Genomic DNA, 24,293 nt, shown 5'->3' with positions numbered 1-24,293 from the left:
ATTTAAAAACACATGTGAGAAAAATGACTTGTATGATATTTCTGCATTGAGTTTCCATTATTTAAAAAGCACAAGTTTTCAACTTTTACACTAGTTTTATTTTTTTAGAAAATCATAGGGCAAAATTTGTATGGAAACCATACCTTCTTCTTAGCAGATAAACTCATTTTGTGGTATTTTAAAGAAATGTTGTGTGACGTATATTGTGTATGATGTCATAGTCAAGTTTTCCCGTACAAATTAGGCTCCGCCTCCCTTTTGTAACCTTAACTGTGCTGCGTTGGCCAGAAAAGCTGAAACTGGTGTGTAAGCGTCCTTAGGTAGTGTAGATTCTAAATTGTTTTAATCATGTCCCCCAGGGGTAAGTTGGGGCCACGATGGGAATCAAAGTTTTACAATGGGGAATCAAAGCATCCTATGGTAGTGTAGATTTCAGATTGTCTAAATTATGATCAACGGAGTAGGGTGGGGTAACAATATGTTTTAAAAGGGGAATCTGGTATAAAAAAACGGAATGGTCAAAGTTTCTCAGGTGAGCTATGTGGCCCATGGGCCTCTTGTTTATGTATTTACCGACAAAATTATTAACGGGACATAATCTGACATAACTTTCTTTTATTTGGAATGCAGCCCATCCCTTTCCCCGCAGGATCCTACGGTCATGAAGAAAATGAAATTGGAAAATATAAACAAAATGTAAGAGCTAAAGGTAAGAGATTTAAATTAAAATTGTTAAAATCTATTTCATTTTGAAAACAAGTAAAAAATAATAAGAGAATTAAATGAAGATATTAGAAAGAAAATTGCACTGATTCTCGTAAATGTACATAGTTTCTCATAATCAAATTCGACAATTGTGTCGACCTGACATATGTAGACTTGTCTTTGTGGCCTTTTTCGGAGCGCGGAAAAAAGTCCGGAAAACAAAGTTTATAACATAAAAATAAATATATAGACATTCATTATGTGAACTCATTCAACAAAGTTGTACATATACATGTAGAGGTGAAGTACATGTTTGGGTGTCTGAAGTGCCTTATGATACGATTACAATTTTGGATTTACAAACTTTTACATTTAAATATTTTTTTAAAGTAATACATGTACAACGTATTTTACTACCAATTAACCGTCACATGGACGTGTGAAAACAAATTATTTGTCTTTGTTCCTTCATGCGTAAAGTCCGGCGAGGGCAAAGGAGATAATTGATCATGCAAGGTGAAGCCTTTTTAATTAAGTGCTCAATCTTTTAGAATTGAAAGACGGTAGAATTGTTTGATAAAAGTTTCAGTTAGAGAGAATTTAATTTGTGTGTTAGATTTTCTAATTATCACATATCTTACTGTGTCGGCAAAGTTTTACTGGTGTCGCGCGTATTAAATTTGAATCGTTACTGTGTCAGAGAAAATTTTACTTTGTCGGGAGCAACACAGTAAAACGGCTCATGGAGAGCGCTGTTTATATATATAAAAAAATTTGTATACATTTACTTGCAGAATATAATTTATTTATCATAAAGTTAAGCTAGATTCTTAGCTTAATCTTAAATGTAATTCTAGTATTCCCTAATTCTGCTGTTTCGCAAAGCCACTACAGTCATATTTCACTTTTTCGTTATGTTGCAGAAATAAAAGATGCATTCAAATGGATGAAATGTGCACCTAATATGCTTTTGATTTAGTGAAGAGGAAATTTCAAATGTTCTCTGCTAGAACTTTTATTCGACAAGTGATGTAAATCAGACGCAGATGATTAAAATTCAAAGTTACTTCGGAAAATTTGAAATTACAATATTATACGAAAATTAACAACCAAAAACTTCTGCAGCTGTGCCCTACAATAAATTCAAAGTTCATTCTGGCATTTGACATTAATGAGACTGTTTTATCAATAAAAACAGACCTTATACTTTCTTAATAGGTATTGACCATTTGAAATAAAAAGAAGAAAAGAAATCATTCCATATTTACACACAGCACAAACACATACAATCGAATCCCACTGTTAGGGGTAAATGTCGTTTCTTCGGGTGAGATCGAATTAACCGAGGGCCGTGTCGCAAAAGGTGCTCGCACGAAAAAGATCACTCACTTCTCAGTGGCCCTAACTTCAGAGTAGAGGATTTTATTTGTAACCCTCACCTAGGTCTGCAGGAATGGGGTCTCGATATTAATGGAAATTCTCAACAGGGACGTTAAACAACAACAAACAAACACAGAAAAAAATTTGCGATCTCAACCGAACATTGCTGTTTTAACATAATAACACAGATAACATTTAGCTTCATTAGAATTAGACTGATAACGAAAGACGTTTAGAATATTAATAGAAATCAAATGATGGAGAAAGTAAAGGTTTCACATATTAGTCCATGAGCCACTCTGGGTGGTCAGTACCATTTTGGGTGAATAAACTTTATAGTGATATTTGGTAAGGTATGCCCCTAACTAGTGAGAAAATGTATGATAGCATCAAATCTGTTGTGGCTTCAATGCTGGAGACGCAGTTATTGCCCTTTATGTGCTCAAATTTCGTATTTTGAGCTAAATATATTTGCAACCTACAAAGTATTTCTCACACAGTTGCCAACCGTGATAGAAAGTTCTACCAGAATTACTGCGAGATATGATGAACATATTTAAAGAGCATTAACTGAATTACTAGCCGTGATTCTAAAATACATTGTATATTATTACCACCTTTATTAAACAACTACATGTACATGTACCTCAAAAATTTGTATAAATAAAAAGATAACTACCAATCCAGATGATGGAGTTTTTCGACTAGAGCAACACCCCCTTCTTTGTAAATCTCAGCTGGGATGGAGTATGGGGCCATCGCCCAGGTGTTTTGCCAGTTGACAACAGACTAATTGTTTTCTGAATCTCATCCAACGCAGGAACGGCATCCAGTTACTGGTTACTAGTAAATGGAACCTGAGCTATCGGTTGATGGCTTTGTCGCTGATGGTAGAAGGGCGGTTCAGAACGCCATTGAAATGTTCCACCCACCTGTCGAGTATCTTTTCTTTATCTGTGATGAGTGTTAACCCGTCATCACTGAGGAGAGAGGATGAGCCTGATGGAGGTGGCGCGTAGACTTCCCCAAGTCCACAGTAAAAGTTCTTCCTAGGCCTGTCATGAGATTCGGCCTAGCGTTGGATCTCGTCAGCTTTGGCATTCATCCAGGAGTCCTGCATATCCCAACGCTTTTGCTGTACTGTGCTGCGAGCGTTCTTTAGAGCGTATTTCTTGGCTGAGGAGGTGGGGTCATCTATATGAGCCTTGTAAGCGCGATGTTTGTCCTCTAGAAGCTACGTGATTTCGGTACGGTTCTCATCAAACCAATCTTTGTTGTTTTTTTTTTTTGGTGGAGGGCCCAAGACACTCGAAAGCTGTATGGTACACTCTATTACGAAGTGAGCTTCCACGCCCTGGTCATCCAGCACGGTGGAGTTCAGGCGTTCTTCCAGGGTGTCAGCTAAGTACTGAGAGGTGGAAGGCAACTTGAGCTTACCAACGTTGGGACGTTTTGAAGCCTAACTCTACTGAGTTTGATCCGGAAGTTGAGAGGTGAAGTTTAGAGACTATAAGACGGTGATCTGTCCAGCACTCCATGCCGCACATGGCCTTGCTGAACAAACGAACTGTCTGTCTGTCTCTCTTCCTGACAATGACGTAGTCCTGATCCTTGTTTCTTCTTGTTCTCTTTATTATTTCGACCGTATGTGTAGGGTACCCATCAGCTGGCAAGGGAAGGATGGAGCAGGCAACGCTTGGGATACCTTTAATAATCCGCTCTTTTTGCCATGGAGGTGAGCAGTGCGTTCCTAAAGAGGGCTGCTCAGTAGCACAGGTGGCTGCCGAACTCCAACGCTGCTCTGATCAGTAAGAGCGACCATATGGTCTGTATCGCCTGTGTGCAGGTCTGCGACTACCAACTTTCAGTGAACCCGCACCTGTCACCTTCGTTGCTCGCCTGTCGCCACGGGGCTTTGGGGTGGATGATAGAAGGGATGGAAGATGATCAATGATGACTTGCGTGATGAGTTTGATTAAAATGAAAAAGGGTTGCTCGTTGCCGACCGCGCTCTCTCGCCCGCAACCATTTATATCCAATGGCAAGACAGATGTCTGGACGTCTGGAGATGAAGACAGATGCAGCGGATAACCAAGACGTGCTTTCTGCCTTTCCTTGCTCAAGCATTCCACAGTGCTTGCTGTGTCCGCCTTCTTCTCCGTTGAACCATGACGGTTTCCACCACAGAGTCCGCCGGTGCACAGTCTTTACATGCGTTATAGGTAGGCAAGCCTTCAATAGACAGGGTTTGAGAACCGTCAGCGCATTGTGTAGGGATTGACCTCCTAGAGGGATCTCCCTTAAGAGTGTACGGGTTCCTTCTACCCGGACTAGTGGAGGGAGGGAAGGGGCGTCAGGCCATTCCAGGTCGAGAGACACAGCCCACTGCCCACAAAACACATATATGATTGTACATATATGTTGCTTAATTTTGATGTCAAAAATATATAATATATTACACGTTTAACTTAGATGAACATACACGTGTCCATTGTCATGATGGTTTAGCATGAGATTAAATAAACAAGCATTCAGCTAAATATCTGCAAGCGTATGTGAGAAATGTGCGGAACCCTGAAAAATTGAAAGGCTTTAATTCCGTAAAAATTCATTGAATCGGATCGATATTCAAACTTGATCTTTAACTCATCCAGATGCAACCACGTACCAAAAATCAGCTCAATATCGGCCAGCGTTTAGAAAAAAAGTGCGGAAATCAAGTGGGACAGACTGACAGACAGACAGACGGGGACAGACAGACAGCTAGACGGACGGATAGAGAGACAGACAGACGGACAGACGCAGAGGAAACCTATAGTCCACTCCGGATTCACCGGTAGGGGACTAACAAGCATTCTGAGAGTATTCATAAGCAATGCATGTCCCCTACCGGATTCCCCTTTTCTCTTTGTGGTGTCATTTTATTAGAGCCTGTGTATGAAAAATTGTTACTTAAATATGAACATTTTAAATATTACTTGAATATGAATGATCTGCCTTACAAAGAAAGACTCGTGACGTCTTTGAATGCCATTTAACACACACAAATGCTTTGATCAGAACATCTTATTTTACATGGTTGAACAACAATTTTATGCCAGAAAAAATCAAACTTGATCTATATTTGTCACTATAAAAGTAATCCAGCAAGTTTCAAATCATAATAATCTCGTTTAGAACATTAATCCAGTAGTGCATCACGACATTAATTTAGTACATCATCAACCCTATTGTGAACCCATAATATTTTTTTTAAAAAAATAAATAGAAATACCACAATTCCTTCAGAAAGCAATGAAGTAGAACAAAATGAAAACTTGATCTATAACTAATCAATTTATAAAAGCTATCCAACAAGAAGTTTCAATTCATGACAATCATGTTTAGAACATAAATTGAGTGCATCACGACATAAATGTAGTGCAACACGAACTCTATATTTAACCAAATTATAGAATTAAAAAAAAATAAAAATGCAATAATTCTTCCAAAAATCAATTAAGCAGAACAAAATGGAAACTTGATCTATTACTAATTCTGGTAAAGTCTCACTCAATATCTGCAAGCATTTAGGAGAAATGTGCGGAAAACCCTGAAAAATTGAATAGGCCGTAATTCCGTAAAAAAAATCATTGAATAAGAAAGATATTTAAACTTGATTTGTAACTCATCAAGATACACCCACGTACCAAAAATTAGCTCAATATCTGCCAGCGTTTAGAAACAAAGTACGGAAAACCAAGACTGACAGACAGACGGCGACAGACAGACAGACAGACGGACGGTAAGCTAGACAGACGGCCGGACGGACGCAGAGGAAACCTATAGTCCCCTCCGGTTTCACCGGTAGGGGACTAATAAAACATTTTACGTAAAGACTGTACAAGAAATCTTACATATTCACATTATCTTTATTAAGTAAATAAAGAATATACACACAGGGTAAATCAAGGGAATTTTCTTTCAATTTTCATTTTTAGGATAGGGAAAAAGATTTACTATTAGATCAAGTTATATATATTTGTTACTGAAATAATGTTTTGAAATGCTAATACGTGATAAAAATTCTTTAAATAAAATGACCATGTAATATGTTTTTGGTGTGAAAATTGTCACAGTTTTCAAAATTGCGTATTCCACTTTTATGATCAAGAATCATATTCCTATATAATTTACACGGCTCATTACAGAGCCAATATTGAATAATTATAACTGACCAGGGTAATAGCATGATCTGCATTCAAAAGAATTTTCAAGATATTATCATCCGAAATAAGATAGAAATTGCGTATTTAAAACCCAACCTTCTTCTTTCAAAGACACAGCTGAGACAACGAACAAGTTGGGTTGGTGTATATAAACAGCTGATACACCATTAAAGCCACAATCAATTGAATACTCTCATACATTTTCTGAAGGTAGAGATGTATGTCCTTCAAAAATTTACTATGAAAATTATTCACCCGAGATGGTACCGATACCGAAAAATTCGTGGCCTGGCTCATGGACTATATAAGAGATTTTGAATTTGTATCGGTTGATTGCCAGTTTCGATATTTTTGAATGAAGATATAATTTAGGAAGGATAAGAAGATAACGAACAGTATTCAATATCAAAGTCCATAAAACGTTACAAAATGAAAGAAGATCAAACGGACCTCTGAAAAATCAGAACTGGGATCAGGTTATATGGAGGAGTGAGCATCCCCTGCTGACCAAATTTTTGGGTATTAAAACAGGAATAATTTTACATAAATGCTTGATCAGCCGCCACTGTAGACTGTAGATATTCTTAGAGAGGTATTACTATCTATCTGACTTATAGTATAGAGGTTAATTGGTTTCATCACATGATCTAGACGGTTTTCAGTTTATCTTATAAATTAACCGTCAATTTATTAAGGTATACCACAGTAAGATAGCTCAGTCTAGAATCACTGGTACATGTACAATGTACGGGGACTTCCGCTTCAATTAATGGTTCTATAAAGCTTATTTCATCCTGATCTGTAGAACGTATTTTGTCATTTTCACATAAATTAATGTCATAACATGAATAATTTTTTATTGTATTTTCCGGTATTTCTTCATAAATTGTGTCCGTATTTTTGGGCTGTGAAATTTGTTGTTCCGGTTGCGGAAATTGTTCATTAAAGTCTTGTAGCTCTAAATTTGTTCTGGGTCTTCCTAGAATTCTGCTGCAATTATTAGTCTTCCTTATAAAAAATACTGATACAGAGATAGAAACTACGAGAATCCCAACAGAAAGTAAAACTATGGACAGCGACAATTCACTTGATATGTAAATATCACTCTCGGGAATTGTTGAAATCGAATGCATTTTGGCTTCCGTTGAGGTTATGTAGGTTAGCATGTCTTGGTTGCGATGATTTCTTTTTTCAGAAAATTTACTTATGATGTTTTGCCAAAATATGGTAGTCGTTGTCTTTATCTCTTGTTCTGGAAAATAGATAAGAAATACAATACTCTTCATAAATGTCCTATTTTAAAATAGCACATTTATTACATAATATGTTTAGTCAAAATATGCAATTCGAATGAAATTAAATGTACCTTGTTGATCTTTACAACCAAAGGCCTAGTGACAATCTTCCACGGAACAAAGACATTTTAATTGACAGTTTTCACCATAATTTGGATATAAACACTTTAATGAGCAAGCAATTCCTCTAAACTCCAGGGTACACTCTATAGAAAAATATGTTATAGACAATTGCTCATCGATGAAAGCATTCTTTTGTCAAATTCTCATCTTATTTTGATTAGAATTAAACTTTTAATCTAAATGTTTTCATAAAACCATAAAACTTTATTACGAGAAATTGCATAGATCTTAATTTACTTGAAACATCAATGCATAAAAAAGGAACTTAAAAACCACTATACAATGTACATACTTATACATTCTCCGACATTTGTATTCCACATAAAGCCATTGCAACATGCTGGGCCATTTGGTCTAAAGTATATAAATTCATTAAAAAACATCTTTTTAAAAAAAAATCCATTCATTATATTTTGTGAAAAAAATTTAAAAAACATTTTAAAAATATACAATTTTACCCTTCATCTTCTGAAAACAAAATTTTTTAGAATTCATGTTTTACCTACCCTTCGCAAAATGTGTATGAGGTGGACAGCCAGAAACATAGGTTAACACAGAAAATTATAAGTAATCTACAGCACATTTTACATGTTTATAAACTAGAGATGCAAAATGAGGCGAGAGCAATTGATAAACTTATCAATTTCCTTTTTGATGCAACAATTAAGCATAATGTATATGGTTCATTTGTTAACAGCCTAAAGGATTTATGTTATTTTATATTTAACATATTAAGAAGAGTTTGGATCAAGAAAGAATTTTTCTAACAAATGGGGATAAGCAAACTAGTATACCTATATATCTACATCTTAAATGAAAAAAAGTCATAAATCAGTTTAATTTTTGGCATGCTCAAGAACCACGTGCGCTGTGTCAATTTTATTCAAAATAGCCACAAAGCATCCTTGGTAAGGGGAATTAAAGTTTATTTAATGAAGGGCCAGACTCTCTTCGAAGGGGCGATAATTATGAATTATTGAAAAATTAATGGCATTTAAAAAATCTTTCTAAATAACCACTGAGCCAGGAAAATTGTAGTTCATGAGAAAGCATCCTCAGATAGTGTACATTCAAGTTTATTCAAATAATGACCTTCGAAGGTAGTGCGAGGCCACAATGAATGGTTAAAATTTTACATAAAAAATGTAGAGAGAAACTCGTTAAAATTCTTTTACTCAAGAACAGCAAAGACATAGTCTTATTTAGATGGAAGCATCTGCAGGTGGTGTGAATTCAAGATTGTTCAAATCATGACCCCAAAATGGTAGGGTTGGGCCAAAATGGTCGCTCAATGTTTAACAAATGAATATATAGGAAAAATCTTCAAAACTTCTCTTCTCTAGAATTAGCCAAGTCTCGATAAGTCACATTTTTATGGAAGCATCTACAGGCGTTGTACATTTAAGTTCAATCAAATCATTTCCTCCGGGGGTTATGCTAGGACTATGGTGAAAATCAAAATTCTACATACGAATATTGTAAACCAACTTTTCTTCGCGTAAAAAAATGTTTGCAAGTTTTGCGACCTTCTTTAATTCACGAATATTTATCGAAGCGATTTTTTTTGCTTTGTTTTTTTGAAGAATGTTTCCTCATTTGCGATTATTTATAGTCACGGATTGATATAAAACTGACGAATCGCGAAAAAAAAAATGACGCGAATAATACTAGGTTAACAGCATATTGAGAAAATCTTCAGAAAACTTCTCAAGAACAGCAAAGCCATGATTGGTCATATGAAAGTATCCCCTTGTGGTGTTGATTCAATTTTCTTTAAATCATTGGTAGGAAAAAGTCAGTCAAAAATATGTACGTAGCGAGTGTAGATTCAATTTCGTTCAATTCATTCTCCCTCTTCCTTTACGGATAGTACGCCGGGTTCCTTTTATATGCATTAAAGCTTTTTAAAACTAAATTGATATTTGGGTCTTTTTTCTAGCCAGTGCTCAGGTGAGCGATGCGGCCCGTAGGGCTATTGTTTTAATCTCATATTATCTTTGTCATGTCATGCACAATAGCCCATGCTTTCAAGAGGATGTGATAATTCATTTGATTTTTTGTTTCAAATTTTTTATACAGATAGATGTTATCTGAAAAAAAAAGTGATTCAAATCAGTGCATTGGTTCATTGGTTCTTTAAATCTGTCTATCATAAGGCGATTCCACAGAGAGGTAGAAACGGACTGAGCTTTGATTTACATAAATGATCAATGACGCAATTTAACGTGCTTAAAACTTTAAAATGAAATTTAATGAACTTGAAAAGGGTTATCTTGCCGTTTTTTTTTCACGAGTGAACACGTCACGGGTATTCCCTTCTACTTGTTATTGATAACGAAACAAAGTAAACACAATATCCCCAGTTACCTTGTAGTATTTCGGAGTTAAAACGCTAAAAATAAGACATTTAAAATATCTGATGCGCTGTAAGGTACCAGGTAATTCAACAGCAATTTTTTTCTGTATATTCTCTCTGTATGATAGACGCTTACAGAGACTTATTTACTTTTCAACACTAAACTGCACTTGAATGTGTTTATTAGGAATTTTAAAGTTATCAGCCTTAATGTGCATTCATTAATTGTTATTAAATCCGGTAAGGTTTCACATAAAGGATCATGCGTTTTATGAAATTTCAAATATGCGCTTTGCCTTGTATGAATCTAAAAGCAGCATGAGCGTTAAACTACTTATTGTTTTTATTTGTCCGCTGGGCATTAAAGAATTCGTACGCGTTTATGTTAAGATTAATTTAAGCAGGTTGGCGTATCATATGATAATTATGGTACTGTAAGTATATTAAGTACGAAAGCCCAGTTAGGCTAATTCCGAGAAAGAAGTAGTTGTCAAAAAATAGTTGTTAAAAAACTTAAGATAATTTTTATTGAACGAAAAAAAATGAACTCAAATTGAAAAGCAATGTGGGTTGACGGGTAAAAGTCGTTCAACGTTTCATTAGGAAAGAAAAGTTCTTGCAGTTTGTTTCTTTGGTCACCTCGATCAAGGAATAATTGTACACTGATCAGGTTTTCTAAGAGTAAATAATTAACCAGTTTGCAGTTGATTAGCTGCAGATCTGTAGCTCTCCGAAAAAATATATACCGGAGAGCTACAGAGCCACCCATTGAAAAAACTGTATATTTATTGCGCACAAAAAAGTGCGCTCGGTTTTCGATTTATTTCTCCATGTTTTTAAAACTCTAATCTCAAAATATTACTAACCGTGTGTTCCTAACATATTCTTTGACTCTTTCCACAACAAAACATTCCTAATAATTGTTGTTAATGGTCCTCCTGGTCCCGATATTGCAATCATCGAACATTTCGCTTATTTATACTGCCATTTTGGTTTCAAAGATAATTCGGTCCAATATGCTTCAATGTGCTTCGTTCAGGTGTCAACTACGAGAGTACTTGACTGAGGAGATAGGAATTTCATGAAATCTTCCATTTTTTGCAATTGAGGTAAGAATTTGGAAGAATTAATCAAGAACCGAGCGCACTGTGCGCAATAAATATACAGTTTTTTCACTGGGTGGCACTGTAGCTCTCCAGTCTATCAATATATATTTTTTCGGAGAGCTACAGATCTGCTGCTAGCAGTTGATGTGATGTATTTCAATGACCAACTTTTCAAAATAGTCCATACCATCATCGACTCATCCAAGAATGTTATATGATCATAAAGGGAAGATAATTTAATTGGGGTGGCAGATTTTGGCTATAAACACTCTATTGGAAATGTTATAAATATTGAAAAAAATTTAATTTGTCATTCACTGGACAGGAAATAAATATTCTGTCACTTTTCTTTATTGGTGAGGAATATATAAGATCTTTCTGTTTGTTTACCTGCTTTTTTCAGCATATATCATATCATAAACTTTTTTCGGACAAAAAAGATTTTTTTAATTTTTGTTTTGGGTTGTTTTTTTTGTTGTAAGTTGTTGTTTTTTTTGTTTTGTTTGTTTGTTTTTTTTTTTTTGGTTTGTTCTGCTGAGGAAAAGAGTGAATGTCATACTATTAGTATTTTTTTTAGCGTAAGTAAATATTTTTTAATGTAGAGTAAAAAAAAGTCAATAAGTGTTACTATTTAATGATTTTGTTGTTTTTAATCTTTCTAGGGCGTTTGTCCTGAAGACTAAGAAAGAAATGAAAAATGTTTCAGTTTCGAGGTACAGGTATTTTCTCATGGATCCTTGTCGTGTATACGTGTATTTCAAAGGTAATGTGGGAGCAGGAAGCATAATTTTGTATGTGATTGCGTCCCGTGAATAGTAATCGATCATTTTCTTCTCTTTTTCAAATTATTAATGTATTTCAAATCATAAATTTAAAAGTTATTGATCCCCCTTTTTTTTACGATTTCTTTATATAAAGGTTTGTAATTCTTCTGCCTTGAAATGCTACGCTTCCCAGCCGACCGAAACTGAGGTCCAGAAATGTCCTTTGACTCCGAAAGAACTTGAAGAAGCTACACAGCGAAAAAACTGTGAGATCATTGCGCTTTCCCAAAATTGTACGAAGCCAGAACATTTTAAGTATCACTGTGTACTCAGTATTAACAGACGATCTTTGATGGAAGTTTGTGCACCATTCATTTTTTCCCAGGGTAAATAAAATAAAAGTAATATTATATAACCCAAAGTAAACTTTTAAATTTAAAAAAAAACATACACTGTAAAAGAACCGAAAGACACCTTATAGCTCAAGCATTTTCAATTAAAATCTTCATCAGATTTTTTTTTAAAATGTATGAAAAACAATACAATAGTTAAAGTGATTAAGCTAAAGGAACAGGTGTCATTTTGTGAAGCTTCTTAAGATTTTAAATGACAAAAGTGCATGTAGTGTAAGTGCTGTGTAGGGAAAGTATAAATGCCATTTCTTTTGTATTGTCAGAATATTGTGTTGGCTTTGACACGCTAGGACTACAAATTCAGCAGATATTTGATAGTTCTTGTACGAAATTTCCAGACCCTTGTCCTATTGGATTTGCTTCTTGGAACTCATCAGCTTGTATGTTGCAATTGTTATATAAAAACAGTGAAGACAGTTTTTCTTTGGTACTCTATGCATTTATACCTTATCTAGATTAATTTTACTAAAAACATTAGCATAAAATATAGGGTGAAAACGAACAGTATTCAAGCTCGAAATTCCATTAAACAATACAAAATTGGAACAGAGAAGGAGAAGGACCAATTCATTATTCTAAGTCTACCTTTGTATTCATGAAGCAAAAGTTGTCCAATATCTAATACGTGTAAAGAAGAAAACACGTGCTGTGGACTTTAACCTGACATTAAGATATATCGTTTTGTCAATTAACAATGGCTTTATTCATTTTGATGTCGATACGATATTTCCCGGTTAGTTTGGGATAAAAGATAACCACAAAATCTGACACATCTTTCTCATATTATTCTACTTGAAAAAGACGTTAATTGTAATATAACAACCAAACTCTAACTATTCAATTGTCAACTTCCATTACTTAAACTGCAAATATACCTTCATCCCCGCCGAAGTTGTGAGGTCCGTGTTTGCTCTGCTCCTATTTTGTATTGTTAAATGGATTTTTCTCCATACGTTTCTTGGAAGAGTGAGCATCCCCTGCCAACCGGTCACACCCATCCTTGTCATTATCGAGAAATAACGGAATTATCCGTTGTCAATTAAGTGTATAGACAATGGACTGACAATAAGAATTAAAAACTTCAGTCAACATTTGACTAAATGATAAATTGTATTTGCTGAAAAATCATTGTATTGACCAAAGAACTTATGGAATAAAGACTTTAAACGAGACAGTTATATTTCTTATTTCATCTACTTGTTAGTCAATAAATTTCCTTGTTTTAGATAAGTAGAGCATGCTCTTTTGTATCGAATGACCTGAGAAATATAAACACCGTATGCAGGTGATGAAGGTATAATGCTGCATAAGTAGTGAAAGCTGACGACAGAAGTTAAATATTCAAACATGAAACATATGTCAGACTCTGTAGTGCCTTTTATCTCAAGCTCACCAGGATATATCGTATCGACAAAGGATTTGAAATTACCATTGCTAATTGACAATACCTCGTCGATATAACTTAGTGTCAAGTGAAAGGCCATAGCAAGTCTTTTTTTCTTTAAACGCATAAAATTTTGCACAAATTCTGCGTCATATGAATACAAAAAAGGTCTACTAATAACTTGCGTAATTAGTACCAATAAAAATTCCGATAGATTGTTTGAAGACCTGGTTTCCAAAAGTAAGAAAGATATTTAAAATCATAAACTCAAGCATTTATTTATGTCAACTTCAGAGTAATTGTGTGTACAATCAGAATAGCTGCTCTCCGCATCGAAAAGTTTCTTAAGTGAGCTATTTGTTTCACAAACAAGTTGCTGAAAAAAAAAATACCAACAGTCTCGATTAAAGACTTCTACAGTTCTTTGGTAGATGCAATGGTCTACGATTATGACAAGGAGCACAAGACAGGTGTGATCGGTCGGCATGGCGTGCTGACCCTCCCATTCCACCTGTCCCAGCTCTGGTGTTGTTTTTTTTTTTGGAGGGGGTGTGTTTGTTTTACTCTGATTTTGTATTGTTTATGGACTTATAAGCTTGAACACCGTTCGTTATCGTCATATATATCATGATTATACCATGCACGTTTGTAAGTATACAAAATATTCATATTGGAAATGTTTTTTTTTTCTTGTGACAGTTTCAGGCTGCTATGAACTCATAGAGCACCGGCAGAGGAAATCCAATTCAGGAGGAAGTGACATAAATACAGTGTGGTATAAGTTTTCTCTTTCGAAAAGTTCTTTTGAAAAGAAATAAAATATGATTAGCATATGGATATTCCTAAACTAATACTTTGACACAATGTTCAGGTTTGTTGTCGTGCCTATTGTAACCTTTGTGGTTGGCCTAATAATGACAGTGGTGACGCAAAAATTGTGCAGAAGACTACAAGGTAACTTTATTTTGTATATTTGTTGTCTTTGAAGAGTAAATAAATCTTTTTAAGAGGCTTGTCTTTACCTTTCAGTTTTATATGTTTCACTCTGAAATTTGTTCAGTGTTTGTTTGTCATCTTTATTCATGTTCTTGTCGTAAATAATGGGTTTTCTATGAATTTAAATATGTTGAGCATCTTTTCAAAAATCACTTGACAAATATCAACCAAACTTGTCACATACATGTTGCAAATCTCAAGCCCCCTCCCCCATCCGTGTTAACTTTTCATTACTGAACTGATTTTTGCTATTTTTACCCTAGCCAATCTACTTAGTTGATCGAGGTGGCCAAAAAGCCTCTTGTTACTCTAATGTTTTGCAAATCCTGTGCTTTTTTTTATTACGTCGATTATGAAACTCATTTTTTGCCAAAGATTTGAAGTAAATATCTTCTTTATGATAACATTTCATACGAAATACGTTAAAAATCTTATTTCATATAAAATTATTGAAAGATTTATTGAAAATATTTGGATGGAATTGACTGACACATCATTGCACTTTCAAAAAAAATTATTTTATTCTTTATACTTACTAATAGAAAAAGTGACAACCTTGTTGCGTACTAATGACAAATATTTAAACTAAAATCCAGAAATTCATAGTAAAAAATATTCGAAAGCAAAACATACACAGATTATATTGTCAGTACGTGCAGTTGTGATCAGCAGATATCAACAATTGAACACACCCGGTGAATCGTAAACATTTACAACAACAGAGCTTGTACCCTGTTTAAAAAAATTGTGTACGTTTCACTGGTGTGTTCAATTTGCTAAACTCTGTACACAACACTAAGGACGGATAGATGATACTTGTGAAGGGGTTTTGCCTTCGAACATTTCTATTCTGAATATAATTTTTTTTTCTGGATTAAATTTTAATATCGTTTATTAAAATCAAGATTGCCACTTTTCCTACGTATGAAGAATATAATTAAAATTTGTGAAAATGCAAGGATGTGTCAATCAAATCCATCCGAAAAATTGAAGTTTCAATAACTTTAAGATGAAAGAAGCTTTTATTTTATTTTCGTGAGAAATTTTATTATAATATACGAGAAAGTCGTGATATTATACAAAAAAATATTAACTTCAATTCTGTGTCTCTGCTCCTTAAAGTGCTAGGGCGCTCCATGAGATAAGCTTTCGTGTCAAGTCTGTGTGATGTACAAACACATGTAACTTTAATACATTTCAGATTTCAAAATAAGAAAAGGAAAAAATACTGTAATTATGCAGCAAGTGTTTAAAATATAGCAATTAAAGATTGATGATTGTTAAATGAACATCGTTCAGGTGATGTTGAAGCCCAAAATAAATGAACTGTTATACATGACGTGCCCTTTTCTCTTTCTAAAGCCTGCTCCATGTCCCTGGTTACTTCTGATCACTGTAGAGTGCCCATTTAACTCTCCTTCCACTGTTTCTCAATTTTTGTTTTAAATGTACGCCAAATAAGATTTCTCTTCGTATAAAGAGTCTATTCGGCATATGACGTTCAGTCCTTAATTGCAACCGAGCCCACTCCTAACATTTTCCGAGATCCAACTTATCTGCTTTCCTTTATAGGGCTTAAATAGATAGGAAAACTCAAAATTAATATGATGAAATTTGACTCTCAATCAACTTCCACTGAACATATCATTCAGAGACTGATGTAGAATATGAGTTGAGGCCTGCCGCCTCCTTGCACTTCTTTTCTGAATGAAATTTATTTATTCTTTAACTAAAGTTTGAAAATTTTATTGATAGCTAGACTGGTTGCCTTCCATCATCCCTTAAAAAGAAACTTTTGACCAACTCCCTCAATCCAGCTATCCCAAATAAATAAATTTCAAATTTGCCGGAACCCCTTTGCTTTTTATCCAGCATCACGGGTACCCTATCTTTTAGAAAGTCCTAAAATTTTGCAGGAAAATCAGAATGAAAATGAAAATTCCCAGGCCTTACTAAGTGGCACAAACGAGGAAACAGATATTTCTCTCACAGGATATGACGGTAAAAAGCAATAATAATATCAAATTGGAATATCTTCAATTTTGTAAGAATTCAAAATCGTATTAAACTCTAACTTCTAGTATCTCTTTAGCAAAATTATCTAATGGATCGCAGGCTTAATTTCATTTTGATGAGAGAAATGAAAATGTATTTCTATTTTTTTTTTACATACCTCAAATCAATTTGGTAACTGTCTTAAAACACAAATAATCATCAATGACATATTTTACAGCTACAGGATTTGATAAGGAGAGCTTTGATAAAGTTATCAACGACTTTCATTTAACGAGCGTTGAGGAATTATTTAAACAAAACCATATTGACTGTGTTGTTACCTTCCTTAATTTGGATAATGACAAACTGCAGAATCTTGGATTAGAAATAGGACAGCAGGAAAAATGTAAAAACGCTATTCGAAGAATACAGTGTGCTGCTTGCAACAAAATGAGACGCCAAAAGGGAGACAGTCAGACCAGCATGTCCAATAGCGAAAGATCCGAGTCCAGAGACCAATTTCCGTCAGCACAATCTGTCCCTACATCTACAGGGAAAAAGAAAAGGCCTTCTCATAAAAGAACATTATCTTATCCTACCTGAAACGTTTACACTGATTAGATAAACAAATAAAATTAAAACTGGAATATAATTATATGGTTTCTTTACATTTCGAGTATTTATTATTTTAGTAAAACAAAACACCATTTCTTATCACGAGGTTTATAAAAAAATCCCTTTTGAAAGTTTAACTTTGCCACATTATTATTTTCTAGTAGTATTTGTCTTAACATGTCAGATCTTTAAAGGAGAAGTTCTGATCTCATTAGGAAAAGTTTAATTTTGCAATAGCCAATACTGTTTATGAGAGGATACATAGATAAGCAATCAAGTGTCAATATTCACAAATATAAGTTCAGTAACTCCTATGAAAAATATTTCCAGATAGTTAATATTAAGATCAGGTGATTCGGTGCCCGAATATCCGTTTTGTATATATTTTTTAATGTTTAAAATTATTCAGAGTTTTAGGTACATTCTGATTTTTAAACCAGTTTCTAATCGTTTGAAAAATGAAACGTCAAAAAATTATTTAAGAAAAATAAGTGTTTTCCCACAAGAATTATATAAAAGGAACACTACCTTCTGATATCTTGCACAAATGTCTGGTGACGTACCTCAATGTTTAGTGGGAATCTTTTAGAAAAAATCATTAATAAAATGTTTAAAGATATTGCCATCATTAAGATATTGTGAAGTTGTCCAATCCACACAATTGTTTCTCTTTGCCCTGCAGTCTGATGTCAGTGACGTCATAGACGTACTGTTTAAATTCTCAGTACAGCAAGATCAAGTACACACAGTTGTCCGCGTGGCGCAGTGGTTAGAACGTCTGCTCTAGAGTCGCAAAGTAAGGAGTCAATCCTTACGTCGCGGGTTCGAATCCCACAGTGGGACGTGGAGACCAGTCCTTCGGATGAGACTGTATAAACCGTGGTCCCGTGTTGCAGTAGGTGCTGGCACGAAAAAGATCCCTCCCTGCTCAATTGCCCTGAGTGCCGAGCATAGAACAAAATTTGCAGCTCTTCACCGGCAAGTAGTTGCGTCTCCGTAAGAGTGAAAATTCTCGAGAGGGAACAATATACAATATACAATCAATCAATCAAGTAAACATACAGTTTTATTTCATAATAAACAGGTTACAGTCAATGTATCATGATAAATTTCTGAAGCAGATTTTTTTTAATTAATACTTTTTCATGTTAAATAGCAGAGACTCTATATCTAGATAATTTTGAATGTTTATGTTTTCGTGTGACGTCACAATTGATTTCTCGCACTCTGAAAATACAAACGTGAAGCGTTTTTATCATGCTTACGTCTAATTCAACGATGTCCTGTGCGATATTGAGGTAATCTTCACCCTATGTTATTGATGCAGTAAATAATAAAAATGAAGGACTAACATTCAATCATAAACTTTGAAATATTTATCGACAGAATTTTTTTTACAAATGACTATATACTATATGAAATTAAATACAAACTCTAATCAGGGTCGTATTTGTGCGTCAAAATCTTTTAGATAAGTCAAGAAATCCCATGACAAGACGGTTTTAAAATCTTAAGTACATATTAAATAAGTAATATAAAAAATACGAAAAAAAATTCATTGACAGGAATTTTTTCAGCGAAAGGCCCTGTTCCTCCTAAATATGCATTTCATTGAATCATTTCCCTTGACCTTGCTTTGCGTTACGATTCTGGGATTTTTATTGAGACTTATAGACTGATAAGTCGAAAACGATATATCCAAAAACAGCTGAGACAGAAGACATTGAGAAAAGGGGGCAAACTCCAAATGCGTGCCTCATATACATGTATTTGCTAATCAAAACTATTGTGACTTGATTTTTAGCCTGAAATGGTTAATACGAGGGTTGTTCGAAAATTAGTGAGACATTGTGTGTATTTTGCTTTCCAATGAACGTCTTTCTGTGAAATTTTGCTTATACGTTTGACACACACGTAGAATTAATAAAAGCAAAAAATATTTTACAAATTTTAAATATTTTCTGTACAATGGTCCATAAACGCGTCAATAGTAGTGATACCTGGAGCAGTCACGAAATCAGATTTTGAAAATATGTAACTCTTCGTGGACCCATAATAAGAGCGAAAATAATTCAGTTTATGTGTATAATTTTTCAGCTTTATATCAAATTCATGTTGTGCAACTTTGTTAGAATTTGGATCACAAATACGGAGCTCATTAAAGAATTAAGCGCGATAGAGAAATCTTTAAAGAACGAAAAAATGAATTTTGACGTCAAGGGCGGAGCAGTCAGCATACCTAAAATTGTGTGTATCGCAATATAGAACTCTTTTCCAGACTCTACGACCTGCTAAAGCAATCACAACGAGAAAAAATAATGTGTTGTTTTTTTTTTATTTCATTGATATACATTTTCTTTTTACAATTAATTCTTTCAGAGTAAAATCAAAAGCTCCGAGCAACCATCATTTATTAAGTACGATATCAATATCGTTACGGTATTTATTTCATTGATCCGCGTTAAATAAATCGGCACTGCGTGATTCTAAGTCGTCCTTTCTCACAAATGAAAATTTAACACTGGGGTAGCAACGCCATACATTTTAAAAGAATAGCTTGAGAAAAGAGACTGTTAGATTTTTGTAAAGTTATATGTAATAACAAAGAAGGAAAAGTATCAAACGCTTTGCGATCGTTTTACATGCGAAACCATCTCCTGCTGACGTGACGTTAAATGACGTAGCGATGCTGCTCCGGGTCGATAGACATATGCATGTTTATCATTTCACCGAATTTTTTTTTATTATCATAGAAATTAGAAATTTTTCATAATTATTGAATTCGTTCTTTATAAAATTTAGATGAATTTTCATCAAATTATCTCCGTCCTTTATGGAGTAAATGTAATTGTCTCAATAATTTCCGAACAGCCCTCGCACATGAAACATACCGACATTCATGTCTTTAATGTCTCACACATACTAGTAATAGCAATTGCTTAAGCTACTTTATCTGTTTTTTTTTATTTAAACGGACTGTCGCTGTATAGGAAAGTGCCTTTATTGCTCTTTGAAGCACGTTTTTCAAATTGTTCAATATACGTTTTACAAAGTTGTATTATGAGTAGTACTGTATTGTAAATTATGTATACGAAACACAAAATTTTAATTTTGATTTGTAGGGGGCATCTCAAAATGTCAAAATCAGTTTATTTTTTTTTTGTTTATATGGAGTACTACAAAATATTACAGATACAATAACTTTACATAAATATATATAAATAATTGAGAGAATCTGATATTTTAATGTTTTTATTTTCAGGGACTTATCTTATCTTGACTTCTTTTGTGACGTTTTTGTAACCTATTCTGTAAGTTGTTTATTTTATCATGAGGTAAAATTCACACACTTTTAATCGACCACAAAGTTAAAAAAAACCGTTCTAAGAATTTTATACATAATTTTATTTTATTAATGCTATTAACCTGTAATTCATTCTTTTTATCTTTTAATAATTATGTAAAAATTGCTTTAAAACAGAAAATATTTTTCATTTTACTGTGATGCGCGAAGCATTGCGCAATGATAACCCCCTGTCGCCCACCTTATTTGTCTTTTCTCCTATGGGAGAATGTCCGATGGGATATTTTCTCCTAAGTTTTTTTCCCATGAATGTATTCAAATGGAATACATCTCATGGATATTTACGATGAATTATTCTCTCCAATACATTGTTATAGTTGGTATAGTTTCTAAAACTGTATAAAATTGACAAAATTGTCATTGTCATATTGTGTGGCATATATTTCATGTTTCAAAATGTATGGGAGAAATTGTTTGAATGTAAATATTCGCGGTATTTATTCCTTTTGAACAAATTTGTTGGTGAACATATCCCATTTTACATTTTTTTTCTTACATGGGACAATGGTGGGACGGTTTGAAAATTGAAAATCCCACCATTCTCCCATCGGATTATTAATTTTAGGACTTCATTACATTTGTATCAAGAGAATATGTTTGTGAATTCAACATAAGACTCTGGGATACTGCTAAGAAATCCCAAATTTTATCAAAATATTTTTGATATTGCAATGCGAAATGGTAATAAAAAGTCTTAACTATGTCGTGTCCGGGGTTAAATGTCGTAATGTTATAAGCTATCTTCCCAAGTCAAGATTTTCTGTTCCAATCCCCTCCACATAAACATGCTTAAATCAAGTATTGCTGTTTAATTAAAATGATATCAGGTTATGTAATATGTCGCTCCGGATCCGTTTAAATGATTTCGGTTTCTACAATTTGAAAAGGCAAAAAACCATGACACTGGAGGTTGTCACGGAGCAGCGAGTACGATAAGATTGTGCTTTACATTCGGGAAACTTTTTTTGCAAACATTATATATATACCACGATCTGTATGTAAATAAACCGTGTGTTTGTATAAAACAGAAGATACAATTATTGAATGGTAGCGAGTTTTAATTGGACGATGGATTGTCTGCAAAGAAACAGACTATAGTTTAAATTCTTTTCAATAGAGTTAGGAGCATCATTTATCGTGAAGTGCGCTTCATTGTTGCAGAATAAATTGAGTGAAGTGGTTATAAAAAGAATTTGAAAACACTGACAAACTAAATCAAGCATTTGCACAATTGTTAGCAAACTAGGTGTTAAGTGCTGTGGAGATGTTTTCTTATGTAAATGAAGAAGGCGCTACAAACCGTGTATGAAATTAAAAAGCCGGGTAATTTTAAGAAAAAACTTTCTCAACGTTGTTTTTGTCATTACAATGAAGGTTAACCGTGCCTCGTGATAACAAAACATGTTGGTTTTAAAATTTTGCTAACATGAGTTCTATTTAATCAAATGGAACGAAACTTCATACTCCGACAAAATGAATATTGTTTTACTAAAATATGTCTTATAATTGTGTAATAATAATATAACGATGAGGAACACTGTTTATATTTTTTGTATGACCTTTGTAACATACATTAGCACATAATTATCAAGGAGTGCAAACGCAACAAACATCCAGCTGCAATATAAATCAAATAAAATTCTGCATATTAATGTTTCCTTTCCTTTAAAAACAGAACAAGCGATCAATTAAAATGTTTCGATACTTAGGAAACGGAAGTCTTTCAGTCTGCCTTTTTAATGATGTTGATGTACATTATCAAGAAAAGTGACGCTTGGTATAAATGGATATACAGTGTAACGTCGTTTTTAACTTATGAAGAAAAAAATAAAGATACAAAGTAATCGTAAGTTTTTACTTGCTTAATTTTTTAAACGTTTTTTTAAACTGTAATGCATGCTGTAAGACATTAAACTCATTTGATCTAAATAATAACGCTTATATAACTGGGATTTTTTTCGATTTCTTCGCTCTTTCTTTAATTGTTCCGTTTATATAACTGTATTCCAAACGATTACAATTATTTGCCACTTTGTTAGAAATTCGGGCAAACTATCGAGATCGTTGTTGCTTCATAAAAGCAATACACTTGGTTTTTGTGTCGAATCGTACAAAATGCACATATGTATAAAGACTTTTTCAAAATACATACCAAAGACCTGTCTATTATCTTATCTATTTAATATATTCTTCTACTGGTGAACCTTACTACAATCTAATTTCACCAAACATGGCAAAAATTTTCCTGGTGTTGAAAAAATCTATTTGTTAAAGGAGGATCCATTAAGCTTAATTTTTTAAAGCAAGAAAAAAGCAAAAAAAATGGAGTGAAAAGTTATTGAAATTTGTTTTCTTCCCTTAAAAATTTCACACGATATGTGATAGTTATTTACATGGTACATATATTCAAGTGTAAATGTGCCTAAAAACATGATCCTCGGGAAAGTCGGGAGCTATAATTTGATAATTATACTAATAAATATTTTCTATCCTTTTTGAGGCAATCTTGAGCAATATTACTCTCATGTAATTATATGAAAATAGCGAGAAAAAATTATGAACAGAAATGTAGTCGATTGAAACAAGATAGAGTGTGAGTAGGGCAAATACTACCCTTCAACACATCAGAGGTGGGATTAGGTGCCATGGAGAGGCATTTCTTAATGACGGTTCACACCTGCTGTGCGCTTTTTGTCATAAATGGGAACACAAGAAAATCTGTTTGCAATTCAGTGTGAATAATTGCCCTACAATTAGTAAAAAAATGTTTGACCACGTTTGACTAGACGATAGATATGTATTTGCTAACGAGATCATAGTAATGTCATAAGACTTCTTGTTCCAATGGATATAAAGATAGATCTCTAAAACACTAGAAACAATTAGCAACCTTGGGAATACCAAAATATTTGTGGTTGATTTGATTTCCAAGAACTATTATTGTAAAAAAAAACAACTTAATTATTCGAAGTAAACCGAATATTAGATATTGTTTATAAAAGTTGCAAAATAATTCTATAATTATCACCGTACATGTATTCGTTAAATTGAACATAAAATTTTCAGGTGACCATATGATCTATGAGCCTCATATATGTATTTTAAATACTTAATTCATTACGAGTCTGAAATAAAAGAATTTAATTAATGTTTGAAGTAAATTACTTAATTAGATTCAGATAAATATTTTGCCCATAATTTGGAACTTTTTAAATTTACTTTCTCAACGACATAAAATATTATTTTATTACAAAGCGTTTTTGATGAATTTATCAAAATGTTCAAACTGATTCTAGTACTTGGTCGGGAAAAAAAACCCATCGAAAATACAATCCGATTAATTTGTCAATGCCTATCTCTCCCCCCCCCCCCCCCACACACACACACTCTCACATTTTTTTAAAAATAGACCTAGATGGCAAAGTTATGTTAAAACATAGCTTATTATGATAGTTTGAAATTTGTTCTTGTACTAAACAGTTTTACGTGTGAACATCTTATTTTCTACATTCACAATGGGTTTGCGTCACCCATTATCATATTTATAGATATCACCTCTCGGCGCACCTCGGCCGATTCATACTGGTAG

At 33.7% G+C, this 24,293-nt stretch overlaps 1 protein-coding gene and 1 long non-coding RNA gene across 4 annotated transcripts; one reads left to right on the top strand and one right to left on the bottom strand.

The window, feature by feature from the left end:
* Nucleotides 1-7,071: 7,071 nt before the first annotated feature.
* On the bottom strand, nt 7,072-8,227 carry LOC134276910 (uncharacterized). Its single transcript, XR_009994139.1, has 3 exons — nt 8,004-8,227; nt 7,660-7,794; nt 7,072-7,545 (listed from the first exon to the last, which is right to left on the bottom strand). It is a non-coding gene; the product is annotated as an uncharacterized LOC134276910 (long non-coding RNA).
* A 1,717-nt stretch (nt 8,228-9,944) lies between these two features.
* LOC134276909 (uncharacterized) lies at nt 9,945-17,424 on the top strand. 3 transcript variants are annotated; one of them, XM_062759187.1, is made up of 9 exons: nt 9,947-10,142; nt 11,836-11,936; nt 12,092-12,323; nt 12,614-12,730; nt 14,434-14,509; nt 14,606-14,688; nt 15,932-15,960; nt 16,647-16,731; nt 16,964-17,424. In XM_062759187.1, the coding sequence occupies exons 2-9, from the start codon at nt 11,871-11,873 to the stop codon at nt 17,326-17,328; spliced, it is 1,053 nt and encodes a 350-aa protein (XP_062615171.1). In that variant the 5' UTR covers nt 9,947-10,142; nt 11,836-11,870; the 3' UTR covers nt 17,329-17,424. The 3 variants fall into 3 exon arrangements, with proteins under 3 accessions (XP_062615172.1, XP_062615171.1, XP_062615170.1); XM_062759188.1 differs by lacking the exon at nt 11,836-11,936 and having other exon boundaries at nt 9,945-10,142; XM_062759186.1 differs by lacking the exon at nt 9,947-10,142 and having other exon boundaries at nt 11,795-11,936.
* The last annotated feature ends 6,869 nt before the right edge of the window (nt 17,425-24,293 follow it).

This window comes from Saccostrea cucullata, unplaced genomic scaffold, assembly GCF_032062105.1.
Source record: "Saccostrea cucullata isolate Sc308-1 unplaced genomic scaffold, CSIRO_AGI_Scuc_v1 ctg1186, whole genome shotgun sequence".
NCBI classification, from domain to species: Eukaryota; Metazoa; Mollusca; class Bivalvia; order Ostreida; family Ostreidae; genus Saccostrea; species Saccostrea cuccullata.
This window is presented reverse-complemented; position numbering and strand designations above follow the sequence as displayed.